Source organism: Electrona antarctica (assembly GCF_951216825.1).
Source record: "Electrona antarctica genome assembly, contig: scaffold_110, whole genome shotgun sequence".
Lineage (NCBI taxonomy): Eukaryota > Metazoa > Chordata > Actinopteri > Myctophiformes > Myctophidae > Electrona > Electrona antarctica.
The window spans coordinates 322326-338601 of NW_027637380.1; the positions used below are offsets into that span (position 1 = coordinate 322326).

The window sequence follows — 16276 nt, forward strand, 5'->3', positions numbered from 1 at the left end:
CTTTACTACTGAGTGTAAAAACAATACTTTACTACTGAGTGGAAAACAATACTTTACTACTGAGTGTAAAAACAATACTTTACTACTGAGTGTAAAAACAATACTTTACTACTGAGTGGAAAACAATACTTTACTACTGAGTGTAAAAACAATACTTTACTACTGAGTGGAAAACAATACTTTACTACTGAGCAAAAAACAATACTTTACCACTGAGTGTAAAAACAATACTTTACTACTGAGTGGAAAAACAATACTTTACTACTGAGTGGAAAACAATACTTTACTACTGAGTGTAAAAACAATACTTTACTACTGAGTGGAAAACAATACTTTACTACTGAGTGTAAAAACAATACTTTACTACTGAGTGGAAAACAATACTTTACTACTGAGTGTAAAAACAATACTTTACTACTGAGTGGAAAACAATACTTTACTACTGAGTGTAAAAACAATACTTTACTACTGAGTGGAAAACAATACTTTACTACTGAGTGTAAAAACAATACTTTACTACTGAGTGGAAAACAATACTTTACTACTGAGTGGAAAACAATACTTTACTACTGAGTGGAAAACAATACTTTACTACTGAGTGTAAAAACAATACTTTACTACTGAGTAGAAAACAATACTTTACTACTGAGCAAAAAACAATACTTTACTACTGAGTGTAAAAACAATACTTTACTACTGAGTAGAAAACAATACTTTACTACTGAGCAAAAAACAATACTTTACTACTGAGTGGAAAAACAATACTTTACTACTGAGTGGAAAAACAATACTTTACTACTGAGTGGAAAACAATACTTTACTACTGAGTGTAAAAACAATACTTTACTACTGAGTGTAAAAACAATACTTTACTACTGAGTGTAAAAACAATACTTTACTACTGAGTGTAAAAACAATACTTTACTACTGAGTGTAAAAACAATACTTTACTACTGAGTGTAAAAACAATACTTTACTACTGAGTGTAAAAACAATACTTTACTACTGAGTGTAAAAACAATACTTTACTACTGAGTGGAAAAACAATACTTTACTACTGAGTGTAAAAACAATACTTTACTACTGAGTGGAAAAACAATACTTTACTACTGAGTGTAAAAACAATACTTTACTACTGAGTGGAAAAACAATACTTTACTACTGAGTGTAAAAACAATACTTTACTACTGAGTGGAAAAACAATACTTTACTACTGAGTGTAAAAACAATACTTTACTACTGAGTGTAAAAACAATACTTTACTACTGAGTGGAAAAACAATACTTTACTACTGAGTGTAAAAACAATACTTTACTACTGAGTGGAAAACAATACTTTACTACTGAGCAAAAAACAATACTTTACTACTGAGTGTAAAAACAATACTTTACTACTGAGTGGAAAACAATACTTTACTACTGAGCAAAAAACAATACTTTACTACTGAGTGTAAAAACAATACTTTACTACTGAGTGTAAAAACAATACTTTACTACTGAGTGTAAAAACAATACTTTACTACTGAGTGTAAAAACAATACTTTACTACTGAGTGGAAAAACAATACTTTACTACTGAGTGGAAAAACAATACTTTACTACTGAGTGGAAAAACAATACTTTACTACTGAGTGTAAAAACAATACTTTACTACTGAGTGTAAAAACAATACTTTACTACTGAGTGGAAAAACAATACTTTACTACTGAGTGTAAAAACAATACTTTACTACTGAGTGGAAAACAATACTTTACTACTGAGCAAAAAACAATACTTTACTACTGAGTGTAAAAACAATACTTTACTACTGAGTGGAAAACAATACTTTACTACTGAGCAAAAAACAATACTTTACTACTGAGTGTAAAAACAATACTTTACTACTGAGTGTAAAAACAATACTTTACTACTGAGTGGAAAAACAATACTTTACTACTGAGTGTAAAAACAATACTTTACTACTGAGTGGAAAAACAATACTTTACTACTGAGTGTAAAAACAATACTTTACTACTGAGTGGAAAAACAATACTTTACTACTGAGTGTAAAAACAATACCTTACTACTGAGTGGAAAACAATACTTTACTACTGAGCAAAAAACAATACTTTACTACTGAGTGTAAAAACAATACTTTACTACTGAGTGGAAAAACAATACTTTACTACTGAGTGTAAAAACAATACTTTACTACTGAGTGTAAAAACAATACTTTACTACTGAGTGGAAAACAATACTTTACTACTGAGCAAAAAACAATACTTTACTACTGAGTGTAAAAACAATACTTTACTACTGAGTGGAAAACAATACTTTACTACTGAGCAAAAAACAATACTTTACTACTGAGCAAAAAACAATACTTTACTACTGAGCAAAAAACAATACTTTACTACTGAGTGTAAAAACAATACTTTACTACTGAGTGGAAAACAATACTTTACTACTGAGCAAAAAACAATACTTTACTACTGAGCAAAAAACAATACTTTACTACTGAGCAAAAAACAATACTTTACTACTGAGCAAAAAACAATACTTTACTACTGAGCAAAAAACAATACTTTACTACTGAGCAAAAAACAATACTTTACTACTGAGCAAAAAACAATACTTTACTACTGAGTGGAAAACAATACTTTACTACTGAGCAAAAAACAATACTTTACTACTGAGTGGAAAACAATACTTTACTACTGAGCAAAAAACAATACTTTACTACTGAGCAAAAAACAATACTTTACTACTGAGCAAAAAACAATACTTTACTACTGAGTGTAAAAACAATACTTTACTACTGAGTGGAAAACAATACTTTACTACTGAGCAAAAAACAATACTTTACTACTGAGCAAAAAACAATACTTTACTACTGAGCAAAAAACAATACTTTACTACCGAGTGGAAAAACAATACTTTACTACTGAGTGTAAAAACAATACTTTACTACTGAGTGTAAAAACAATACTTTACTACTGAGTGTAAAAACAATACTTTACTACTGAGTGTAAAAACAATACTTTACTACTGAGTGGAAAAACAATACTTTACTACCGAGTGGAAAAACAATACTTTATACTGAGTGGAAAACAATACTTTACTACTGAGTGTAAAAACAATACTTTACTACTGAGTGTAAAAACAATACTTTACTACTGAGTGTAAAAACAATACTTTACTACTGAGTGTAAAAACAATACTTTACACTGAGTGGAAAAACAATACTTTACTACTGAGTGTAAAACAATACTTTACTACTGAGTGTAAAAACAATACTTTACCACTGAGTGTAAAAACAATACTTTACTACTGAGTGGAAAAACAATACTTTACCACTGAGTGTAAAAACAATACTTTACTACTGAGTGGAAAAACAATACTTTACTACTGAGTGTAAAAACAATACTTTACTACCGAGTGGAAAAACAATACTTTACTACTGAGTGAAAAACAATACTTTACTACTGAGTGGAAAACAATACTTTACTACTGAGTGGAAAAACAATACTTTACTACTGAGTGAAAAACAATACTTTACTACTGAGTGGAAAAACAATACTTTACTACTGAGTGTAAAACAATACTTTACTACTGAGTGTAAAAACAATACTTTACTACTGAGTGTAAAACAATACTTTACTACTGAGTGTAAAAACAATACTTTACCACTGAGTGTAAAAACAATACTTTACTACTGAGTGTAAAAACAATACTTTACTACTGAGTGGAAAACAATACTTTACTACTGAGTGGAAAAACAATACTTTACTACTGAGTGGAAAAACAATACTTTACCACTGAGTGGAAAAACAATACTTTACTACTGAGTGTAAAAACAATACTTTACTACTGAGTGTAAAAACAATACTTTACTACTGAGTGTAAAAACAATACTTTACTACTGAGTGGAAAAACAATACTTTACTACTGAGTGTAAAAACAATACTTTACTACTGAGTGTATTCTCACGGAAGACAGTTGACTGGCCCTTAAATAGGTGCTGCTATAGGCCTAGTATTGTTATATATCATTGACCTAAATGGTGTTATCATTATCAACAATGATAGTAAGTATGAAAAAACAGGTCTTTTTCATGTGGGAAACTTAGTTAAACATGCAGAGTGACACATTAGGCATTACGTGCAGGCGAAATGAAAGCCTGGGTATCGAAGCTACTTTACCTAACATCCTCTTTTCGTTTTGACATGAAATCATATTCCTGACTGTAGCGTCACCGTGTAGCGTTTGGTTTCATTAATCATATTCCTGACTGTAGCGTCACAGTGTAGCGTTTGGTTCCTGACTGTAGCGTCACCGTGTAGCGTTTGGTTCCTGACTGTAGCGTCACCGTGTAGCGTTTGGTTCCTGACTGTAGCGTCACCGTGTAGCGTTTGGTTTCATAAATCATATTCCTGACTGTAGCGTCACCGTGTAGCGTTTGGTTTCATTAGCGCGATCGTGACAGAATAGCCTACAGCTGCTGCTGCCCGGCAGAGCACATACATGAACGGTAAAGATACCAAGGATTGGACAGTTATGCTACGCAACATTATGCCACCAAAATGTGAATCCCCGTAAAATCTGAATCCCCCCCACCCCACCCCACCCACCCGTTCCCCCTCACTGTATATGTTTATTTTCCCTGTTTACCTCCTTTATGATGATTTCCTGTTTTGACTGTATAGTTGTGTATATTCGTACGTCTCTAAATGTTTTGATGAATTGAACAAGGTGGACCCTGTTGTAAACAAGTGTAATGCTTAATTGGGTCGTCCACTCACAGTTAACAGCCTTTGTATTGAGTTTGTGCTTGAAATGTACTGTAATTCTGCAAACTGTTAATAACATCAATCAAAACGTTTATAAATCACAGTCAGTGACCAATCCTTTGTATTTTCATTCGAACGGACGAGTCAACTTTTCACAGCCGTTTGATGTCGTGTCCCTGATATGAAAACTGATATGTGACGTATCTTTTATTTCTGTTCTGTTTTTCTGTGTTTCATCAAATACTTTGTGTAGCTTCTGTGTGGGGGGGGGGGGGGGGGGACAGGGGCGTGAATGTGATTTATTGTTTATTTACGCGTTTGGTGTCTTATAATCACACACACACACACACACACACACACACACACACACACACACACACACACACACACACACACACACACACACACACACACACACACACACACACACACACACACACACACACACACACACACACACACACACACACACACCTGATGAACAACACCTGTGACTCAAGGACCAGGAATGTGGTCCATTTGGTTTCACTGCACGTCATGTGCTCTGTGTGTGTGTGTGTGTGTGTGTGTGTGTGTGTGTGTGTGTGTGTGTGTGTGTGTGTGTGTGTGTGTGACATTCCAAACAGGTGATAACACATCGTAGCGTGTCGGGTCATACGAGCAGGGGATCGGAACACCTAGTCCTGTTGTCATGGTTACATAACAAGTCCCACAATGCACTGGGAGTGCATTGGTGCGTAGGGAGGGCCCGTGAGCACAAGCCTGCGTCTTCACTGTTCATCAGAAGAGGAAGAGAATGGCCTGGTGGTCAACTCTCTGCTACTCCTCTCTGTAGAGAATGGCCTGCCTGTGGTCAACTCTCTGCTACTCCTCTCTGTAGAGAATGGCCTGGTGGTCAACTCTCTGCTACTCCTCTCTGTAGAGAATGGCCTGGTGGTCAACTCTCTGCTACTCCGCTCTGTAGAGAATGGCCTGGTGGTCAACTCTCTGCTACTCCTCTCCTCTCTGTAGAGAATGACCTGCCTGTGGTCAACTCTCTGCTACTCCGCTCTGTAGAGAATGGCCTGGTGGTCAACTCTCTGCTACTCCTCTCCTCTCTGTAGAGAATGACCTGCCTGTGGTCAACTCTCTGCTACTCCTCTCTGTAGAGAATGGCCTGCCTGTGGTCAACTCTCTGCTACTCCGCTCTGTAGAGAATGGCCTGGTGGTCAACTCTCTGCTACTCCTCTCTGTAGAGAATGGCCTGGTGGTCAACTCTCTGCTACTCCTCTTTGTAGAGAATGGCCTGGTGGTCAACTCTCTGCTACTCCTCTCCTCTCTGTAGAGAATGGCCTGCCTGTGGTCAACTCTCTGCTACTCCTCTCTGTAGAGAATGACCTGCCTGTGGTCAACTCTCTGCTACTCCTCTCTGTAGAGAATGACCTGCCTGTGGTCAACTCTCTGCTACTCCTCTCTGTAGAGAATGGCCTGCCTGTGGTCAACTCTCTGCTAATCCTCTCTGTAGAGAATGGCCTGGTGGTCAACTCTCTGCTACTCCTCTCTGTAGAGAATGACCTGCCTGTGGTCAACTCTCTGCTACTCCTCTCTGTAGAGAATGACCTGCCTGTGGTCAACTCTCTGCTACTCCTCTCTGTAGAGAATGACCAGCCTGTGGTCAACTCTCTGCTACTCCTCTCTGTAGAGAATGACCAGCCTGTGGTCAACTCTCTGCTACTCCTCTCCTCTCTGTAGAGAATGGCCTGCCTGTGGTCAACTCTCTGCTACTCCTCTCTGTAGAGAATGACCTGCCTGTGGTCAACTCTCTGCTACTCCTCTCTGTAGAGAATGGCCTGCCTGTGGTCAACTCTCTGCTACTCCTCTCTGTAGAGAATGGCCTGGTGGTCAACTCTCTGCTACTCCTCTCCTCTCTGTAGAGAATGACCTGCCTGTGGTCAACTCTCTGCTACTCCTCTCTGTAGAGAATGGCCTGGTGGTCAACTCTCTGCTACTCCGCTCTGTAGAGAATGGCCTGGTGGTCAACTCTCTGCTACTCCTCTCTGTAGAGAATGGCCTGCCTGTGGTCAACTCTCTGCTACTCCTCTCTGTAGAGAATGACCTGCCTGTGGTCAACTCTCTGCTACTCCTCTCTGTAGAGAATGACCAGCCTGTGGTCAACTCTCTGCTACTCCTCTCTGTAGAGAATGGCCTGCCTGTGGTCAACTCTCTGCTACTCCTCTCCTCTGTAGAGAATGACCTGCCTGTGGTCAACTCTCTGCTACTCCTCTCCTCTGTAGAGAATGACCTGCCTGTGGTCAACTCTCTGCTACTCCTCTCCTCTGTAGAGAATGGCCTGCCTGTGGTCAACTCTCTGCTACTCCTCTCCTCTCTGTAGAGAATGACCTGCCTGTGGTCAACTCTCTGCTACTCCTCTCTGTAGAGAATGACCAGCCTGTGGTCAACTCTCTGCTACTCCTCTCTGTAGAGAATGACCTGCCTGTGGTCAACTCTCTGCTACTCCTCTCTGTAGAGAATGGCCTGGTGGTCAACTCTCTCCTATCCTCTCTGTAGAGAATGACCTGCCTGTGGTCAACTCTCTGCTACTCCTCTCCTCTGTAGAGAATGACCAGCCTGTGGTCAACTCTCTGCTACTCCTCTCTGTAGAGAATGACCTGCCTGTGGTCAACTCTCTGCTACTCCTCTCCTCTGTAGAGAATGACCAGCCTGTGGTCAACTCTCAGCTACCCTTCTCCCCAAAAATGGCTAAATGAAAGGGTGACTCTGAAAACAGGTTTTTTAATCCAGAATGTTGCAGATAGAGCCTTAAGAAATGAATGCAACTGATTTGATTTACTTCCTCATGATGTCATGGACACTGGGCTCACCTATTCCCTGGACTACATGTTGTCTCACTAAGGCAACCCCTCCCCCTATCCACAAGGAGGAAACAGTGGACCAAAGCATTATGGGAATTGTAGTCCAGGAAGGAAGTGAGCCCAGTGTCCATGACATCATGGGGAGCCCATGGACACTTTGAAATACTGAAATATCTAAAAACACTAATTTCCTTCTCCCCAAAAATGTGACTAGATTTGATCGAAGGACTGCCATTGGATTTTTTTGAATTTTCGTTTTTTTCATGTCTTATGAAAGCAGGGAATCATAGCTTCAAATTGACATATTGGTTGTTCAGTTTGACCCACCAGTTTTGGAGATATGGCTTATAGAAAAATGTCTTGCAGGAGTAGTGGAAAAAAGACCAAGCAGAGAAAATGGACTTCTAAGCTTTAGTTCAGTGATCTGTGACTTTAGGGGGCGCTGTTTTCCCTTCATTCCTCCATTAGTCAACCAGCAGTGTTGCCATGTCTGCTTATTATAATTAGTTGGCCTTGTTTCTAAAGAAAAATAATGCATAGGCCTACTGTACCAATTTTATAATAATTTATAACCTGTTAATAAAAATGTATTTGACAAAAATAAAGTGTAGTTGATTATTTGGGCTTGTTTTTAAAGTGTAGTTGATTATGGACACATCATTAAAAAAACAGTAACCAACAGACAACAGGACAGTTTGCTCTCAAACCCTCCCAGCACAAATTGTGCCCTCTGTAAATAATTTATACCAGACACAAGATTTGTGTTTGTATGCATGTAGATTGGCTATTTTCGCTTATTTTGGGCTTGTTTTCATATACCGGGTTGCTTATTTCTCTCGCAGAAACTGGCAACCCCGCAATGATAGCCGTTAGCTACATTTAGCTAATATATTGATATCAATCGTGTAGCTAAAACAAGTACATTATCGCGCTATATTACATATCGATGCGATCTGCGTTATTATGACCTTAATTTTCATGGCAGGTACATTCCAAAGCAACTAATAATAACCACGTTATGGTAACATAATGTTACAATGTTTACAATACATTCATTCGAGTCTTCTTCTTCTACTATTGGAAATAGGAAGCCATTTCCGCATTTTCCATTGTTGTGGTCAGCAGTGCCCCCAGCTGGAACATTAGCATGAATTAGCTTTAGGCGGACCAAAATAAACACACTTTTTACAAAATATCGTTGTGGAATTTGCATACTTTAGCAGGGAAGCCGTATGTCTAGTTAGCATTGGTTAACCCAATGGTTATAACATTAGACATAGTGACATGTTTAAGCATTTATTTCATATTTATATGTCGATATCAGCTCTGACATTTATTTCAGACCTGCTCTAACATGACATGAATAATAATATAGCTTCAGATTATTTTAGACAGAAAAATAAAAAAGGACAAAGAAAATAGTTTTTCAGCTGTCCTCGACAGTTGCCACCCCCGCGATGGCAGTCTGTATATCGCGTGTGGTCACAAATGGCTAAATGAAAGCTGGACTCTGGAAAACCTTCAAGCCAGGTGGGAGGCAAGTTCAGAGTTGCTGCAAAGTTGCAGATAGAGCCACCCATTCAGAACGGGAACCGCTTTGTTTTTTAAGCATTATGTTATACTTTAACCATTGGAAAAAAGCAGATCTACAAGGTCATAGCGCGGCACTCGGTGCCGGTGAGCTTGTAGTGCCGCACTATGACCCTTGTAGATCTGCTATTTTTGAAAAAAAATCCGGAAAATGTGGCGCAAATCTTTGAATGTATATTCTTTCAGAGCAAACTTTTTAACTCAAATCTTTGCTTCTGGGGGGGTCCCTGGAACTACATATTATGAGATGCTTCTGGGGGGGTCCCTGGAACTACATATTATGAGATGGGGGTCGGCTGCCAAATACAGATCATTCTGGGGGTCCTTCACATGAAAAGGTTGAGCACCACATGAGGGTTTTAACCCTGTGAGAACCACTGATACAGAAACATGAGGGTTTTAACCCTGTGAGAACCAGTGATACAGAAACATGAGGGTTTTAACCCTGTGATAACCAGTGATACAGAAACATGAGGGTTTTAACCCTGTGAGAACCAGTGATACAGAAACATGAGGGTTTTAACCCTGTGAGAACCAGTGATACAGAAACATGAGGGTTTTAACCCTGTGAGAACCAGTGATACAGAAACATGAGGGTTTTAACCCTGTGAGAACCACTGATACAGAAACATGAGGGTTTTAACCCTGTGAGAACCACTGATACAGAAACATGAGAGTTTCAGAAAACACACACACATTATACAATACATACTGTATAATATTATAAATGTAGTAATATAGATTTATACGATACATACTTGGGCAGCGACACGTTGACCTGACTACTGGACAGGATCTCCACGGATTTACCCCAAAACTTGTGTTTCCACCTCTGATCTGCGCGCGCGCGCGCACACACACACACACACACACACACACACACACACACACACACACACACACACACACACACACACACACACACACACACACACACACACACACACACACACACACACACACACACACACACACACACACACACACACACACACACACACACACACACACACACACACACACACACACACACACGTCAACTTTCTGAAGTCTATACTAAGCGAACGTCTCTGATATGGATGTATAAATATCTCTGGCAGGAAATGCACAATATTTTCATAGTTTCCCCAGATAGTGTTGATGCAGCACAGCTCATACAGCTGTGCAGATACAGATCATTACATACATAGTTATATCTTTTTTTTTTAAATGTTCTGTTTATTCATTTTTTATAGAAGTAACTTGAGAAATACAAACAGAGTAACAAATACAACAAAAACTGAAACACAAACACACAAATTCCAAATAAAGACAACCAAAGAACATTCAGAACAAAACAAAACAAAAAATACATATATATATATACACATAGTTATCTTGCTTGTTTTGTTCCACTTTGGCAATGTAAACGTATGTTTTCCCATGCCAAATAAAGCTCTTTTGAATTGAATTGAATTGAATTGAATGGAGCAGCAGGCAGTTCGTCGACTACCTTTTTCCACTGATGAAAACTAAACTAATCAAAACTAAGCTACAGTATGACGACTAAAACTAAGACTAAATATACTGATGATTTCGTCAGATAAAAACTAGACTAAAATGACTAGTGGACAAGAGATCCAGTATAAGTAATTTTACACTTACTTGGTTGCATGCTGAAAATAGCAGATCTACAAGCTCATAACGCGTCGCAGTGTGGCGCGTTCGCATCGAGGCCCGCCAAAATGCATTTTAGTCGACTAAATCAACTGTAGATTTAATAGACTAAAATCTTATGATATTTAGTCGACTAAAACTAGACTAAACACGAAAACATTCCAGGTGACTAAAATGTGACTAAAAGTGAAAACTATTCAAGAGACTAATGACTAAAACTAAAATCAAAATGTGCTGCCAAAAACCCCACAGTGTCCGGTTAGGAACCGTCCCGACACGTTGGATAAAGGTTCTATAGAACACCCTGTCAGCAGGGTACAGTGTCCGGTTAGGAACCGTCCCGACACGTTGGATAAAGGTTCTATAGAACACCCTGTCAGCAGGGTACAGTGTCCGGTTAGGAACCGCCCCGACACGTTGGATAAAGGTTCTATAGAACACCCTGTCAGCAGGGTACAGTGTCCGGTTAGGAACCGCCCCGACACGTTGGATAAAGGTTCTATAGAACACCCTGTCAGCTGGGTACAGTGTCCGGTTAGGAACCGCCCCGACACGTTGGATAAAGGTTCTATAGAACACCCTGTCAGCTGGGTACAGTGTCCGGTTAGGAACCGCCCCGACACGTTGGATAAAGGTTCTATAGAACACCCTGTCAGCAGGGTACAGTGTCCGGTTAGGAACCGCCCCGACACGTTGGATAAAGGTTCTATAGAACACCCTGTCAGCTGGGTACAGTGTCCGGTTAGGAACCGCCCCGACACGTTGGATAAAGGTTCTATAGAACACCCTGTCAGCTGGGTACAGTGTCCGGTTAGGAACCGTCCCGACACTTTGGATAAAGGTTCTATAGAACACCCTGTCAGCAGGGTACAGTGTCCGGTTAGGAACCGCCCCGACACGTTGGATAAAGGTTCTATAGAACACCCTGTCAGCAGGGTACAGTGTCCGGTTAGGAACCGCCCCGACACGTTGGATAAAGGTTCTATAGAACACCCTGTCAGCAGGGTACAGTGTCCGGTTAGGAACCGCCCCGACACGTTGGATAAAGGTTCTATAGAACACCCTGTCAGCAGGGTACAGTGTCCGGTTAGGAACCGCCCCGACACGTTGGATAAAGGTTCTATAGAACACCCTGTCAGCAGGGTACAGTGTCCGGTTAGGAACCGTCTCGACACTTTGGATAAAGGTTCTATAGAACACCCTGTCAGCAGGGTACAGTGTCCGGTTAGGAACCGCCCCGACACGTTGGATAAAGGTTCTATAGAACACCCCGTCAGCAGGGTACAGTGTCCGGTTAGGAACCGCCCCGACACGTTGGATAAAGGTTCTATAGAACACCCTGTCAGTTGGGTACAGTGTCCGGTTAGGAACCGTCCCGACACTTTGGATAAAGGTTCTATAGAACACCCTGTCAGCAGGGTACAGTGTCCGGTTAGGAACCGTCCCGACACTTTGGATAAAGGTTCTATAGAACACCCTGTCAGCAGGGTACAGTGTCCGGTTAGGAACCGTCCCGACACGTTGGATAAAGGTTCTATAGAACACCCTGTCAGCTGGGTACAGTGTCCGGTTAGGAACCACCCCGACACGTTGGATAAAGGTTCTATAGAACACCCTGTCAGCAGGGTACAGTGTCCGGTTAGGAACCGCCCCGACACGTTGGATAAAGGTTCTATAGAACACCCTGTCAGCTGGGTACAGTGTCCGGTTAGGAACCGCCCCGACACGTTGGATAAAGGTTCTATAGAACACCCTGTCAGCTGGGTACAGTGTCCGGTTAGGAACCGTCCCGACACTTTGGATAAAGGTTCTATAGAACACCCTGTCAGCAGCGTACAGTGTCCGGTTAGGAACCGCCCCGACACGTTGGATAAAGGTTCTATAGAACACCCTGTCAGCAGGGTACAGTGTCCGGTTAGGAACCGTGCCGACACTTTGGATAAAGGTTCTATAGAACACCCTGTCAGCAGGGTACAGTGTCCGGTTAGGAACCATCCCGACACGTTGGATAAAGGTTCTATATGTAGCCCTAGGCTACTAAATAGCCCTAGGCCACTAAATATATTGAATATATATTGTTTTGTTCAGAGTGCACTTAGGAATGTATTAACTTGTTCACTTCAATACAACATTGTCCTGTCACTTTAAATAAGTTTTCTACAGGTGCTGAACTGTGCAGATAAGAGTACAACCTATGTTGAGTATTTTGGTGAAATGTAATTGGTTGTTTAAGAGTCATGTCACTTTTACTGCATGGTGATTTGCTGTTGAAGGAGAGGGAGGCGGGACAAGGAGAGAGGGGGAGAAGGAGTTGAGAGAGTGGCCAGAAGAAAGAGGAGAGTTCTGCAGAGAGAAGGAGAGAAACCTCATGTGGAAATAAATGTGATGTACAAGTTTTCAATGCTGTACAATATTAGAGTATAAGGAAGACTACAATTCATGAGTGACTTTATGTGACTGTGCACAGATACTGTGAGAAGGGCAGCTATCAACACAGTTTGTTGACATTGTGTATGAAGTTAGCTACAGTAGCCTCTCCAGTTAGCCTAGCCATTCAGTCTAAACAGATAGCTTCTCCAGTTAGCCAGCTTGGCTAATTGGCCTAGAGAGATCTTCAAGACTTCCCAGACCTGCGCTCCCGGCTCCCAGGATACCGGGTAGTTCCTCTGGCAATAAGGGAGAAAGAAGATTTGGCCTTCCAGTCCCCCTAGTAGTTAGTCACCAGCTCCAGTTACTCCACCCAGCTTGTGGGGTACACCTACAGACCCTGTGACTTAACTCTGATATTGTGAGTACTCCAACGCTCCCCAGCATCGACCAGGCCTGCAACGGGGGTGTGTGTGACGTGTGTGTATGTGTGTGTGGTGGGCCCACAAAGTAATTTAGGTTAAAGGTTATTATAAAAGGTTTACACTTTGAAAGGACATTTTGTATTTGTTGTGTGAACATCTTATTTTTGCATATTGTTTTTGGTATTTGTGTTTCCTAAAGGGTCAAAGGCCCTTGAAGTACATTTTTGACTGCTACATTTTAATTTCTACAACCTTTTATTTTTTATTTTGCTTATGGTTCTTACCCCTCAATTTCTCATTTTTCCTCTAGTTCATTAAATTGCCAGACAATTTTGAGGAAATACTTTTGTGGTTTATTTTGGAGTTGGGAATTAAATATGAACACAGGGCGCTACCTATGGTCAAGGTATAGAAGCGTTACATAAAATGGAGGCACTGCTGAGATGAATCATTCCCACTCTATCCTTTAATGTTTGACCCGTAAACGAAAAAAAAAAAAAAAAAAACGAGCATCATAACAGCTGTGACAGTATGTCTACTCAGAACGTTTCTCATATAGCAGCAGAGCTACATAGCTGGTGCAATTTAGAAATAATAGATCCAAAACATGCCTTTGCACTGACTGACGTTCCCGCTGACATTGACAATTCAATCATTGAGGAGGCTGCTCATGCAGTGAAGGCATTTGGAAGAATAAAAGTGAGAGAAGTTCAAAGTGACTCTCAGACCGGCAAGAGCACAGTGTTTTGTGAATGCACTGAAAAGGTAGACACAGACAATTTCCCTCTCTACCTGCATCCACTGAATGGAGACCCAGCATGGAAAATATCTCTCTGTGATGAACCTGCAAATTCTGCTGATGACTTCTTAACCAAGCTCAACAAATTAATGTCAGAAGCAGGAAAAACAGCAAAGGATGTTCATTCCCTGCTACCTACAACCGTTCCCCAGGGGACCTCACCTGAGTCGATCATCAGAGCAGTCGGTGACCTGCTAGGACAAACCATGAGACCTACCAATGAGAACAACGCCTTTCGACGCCTACGGATGTTCTCTGGTAATATGCCCACTCCTGCAGGTGAGGAGAGCCTTGAACAATGGCTGGAGCAAGCCTGCCTAATGATTGAAGAGTGTGACTGCTCTGGGCGAGAGAAGCGAAAGAGAATAGTAGAGAGTCTAAAGGGCCCTGCATTGGAAATAGCTCAGGCTGTACGGCTTAATGACCCAGATGCTACACCTGATTGCTATATTGAGGCCCTGGAAAGTGCCTTTGGAACCCCTGAATCTGGTGAAGACTTGTATTTTGCCTTCAGGAGTTTACACCAACAGACAGGTGAAAAGCTGTCTGACTTCTTGAGAAGGTTAGAGCGCTCCCTGACAAAAGCAGTGAAAAAGGGGGGCCTCCCTAGCCACAGAGCCGATCGTGCGCGAATCGATCAACTCATAAGAGGTGCTACTCAGTCTGATATGATGTTGTTACACTTGAGGCTGAGAGAAAGAAGAGATAAACCTCCCACATTCTTAAAACTACTAAATGAGATACGTGAGGAAGAAGAATACGAGACAGCACGGCGCAAATTAAACACCACAGTAAGACAAGTAAAAGTCAGTGAAGAAACCAAAGCCAAGACTACAGAAGTTCAAGAGCTTAAAGCAGAAATCCAAGAATTGCGCACTGAACTTACTGAATTAATGAACAAGCGGCAAGATGCCCACACCGAGCCAGAGGCAAAATCAACCAAGAGAAACACGGATACAGCGACAGAAGGTGAGATCCAGAACTTAAGGCAGCAGGTGCAACAGTTACAACAACAGCTAACCGTAATGGCCATATCACACAGCTCAGCCATGGCAGAGCCTAAAAAGAGAGATGCGAAAGCCAGACCCAGCAGAACTGCAAATCCCAATATTGCAAAAGACTCTGAAAGCTATTTCTGTTACAGATGTGGAGAAAATGGCCACATTGCCACACGCTGCATGGCTCCTGAAAACCCTGGAAAAGTGATCCAGAAGTTACTTGGTGCTCTTCGCAAGAGTAAGGAGGAGCAAGGGGTACCTAGAAGCTCAGCTGAGTCGGAATCCAATGTTGGCTGTAGGCAAGGTTCAGTCCACACCCCTAAGCCATGTGGTTTGCCAGAAGGGCTGATTGGTCCCTCCATGATGTCCACTGTTAAACTAGAAGGACAACCTTGTAGAGTCCTTTTAGACAGCGGCTCCAGAGTCACCATCATATTTGAGAGCTGGTACTCCCGTTTCCTCTCCCATGTGCCTATTCTCCCACTCACAGACCTTGCCATTTGGGGCTTGAGTGACTCCAACTACCCCTATAAGGGATATGTAGCCATTGAGTTGGGGCTTCCCGCTAACAACAAAGGAGTGGAAGAGACAGTCTCTGTGTTGGCTCTAGTATGCCCCGATTCAAAGAGCCCTGACCCAGTTCCTGCCATTATCGGCACAAACTCAAAGAAACTGCGGTCCCTGCTAAAACACTGTGAGGACCTTGAAAGTGACAATGACATTCATGCTCTAAGAATCTCTACCCTTTTTCCAAAACAGTCTCCAGTACAGTTCAGCCCCCAAATGGATGCCATAGGCCAAGTGAAGTGGCAAGGCCCTGGG

The 16276-nt window shown here is 41.3% G+C and overlaps 1 protein-coding gene across 4 annotated transcripts in view; it reads right to left on the minus strand.

Annotated features, from left to right (window-relative positions):
• LOC306918968 (oxysterol-binding protein-related protein 7-like) overlaps positions 1-16276 on the minus strand; it is a 132148-nt gene that overhangs the window by 36195 nt on the left and 79677 nt on the right. For all 4 annotated transcript variants that reach the window (XM_079531808.1, XM_079531807.1, XM_079531805.1 and 1 more), the window contains one exon: positions 9968-10046. In XM_079531808.1, coding sequence (XP_079387934.1) covers positions 9968-10046 — 79 coding nt within the window. The remainder of the gene's footprint in view (positions 1-9967; positions 10047-16276) is intronic.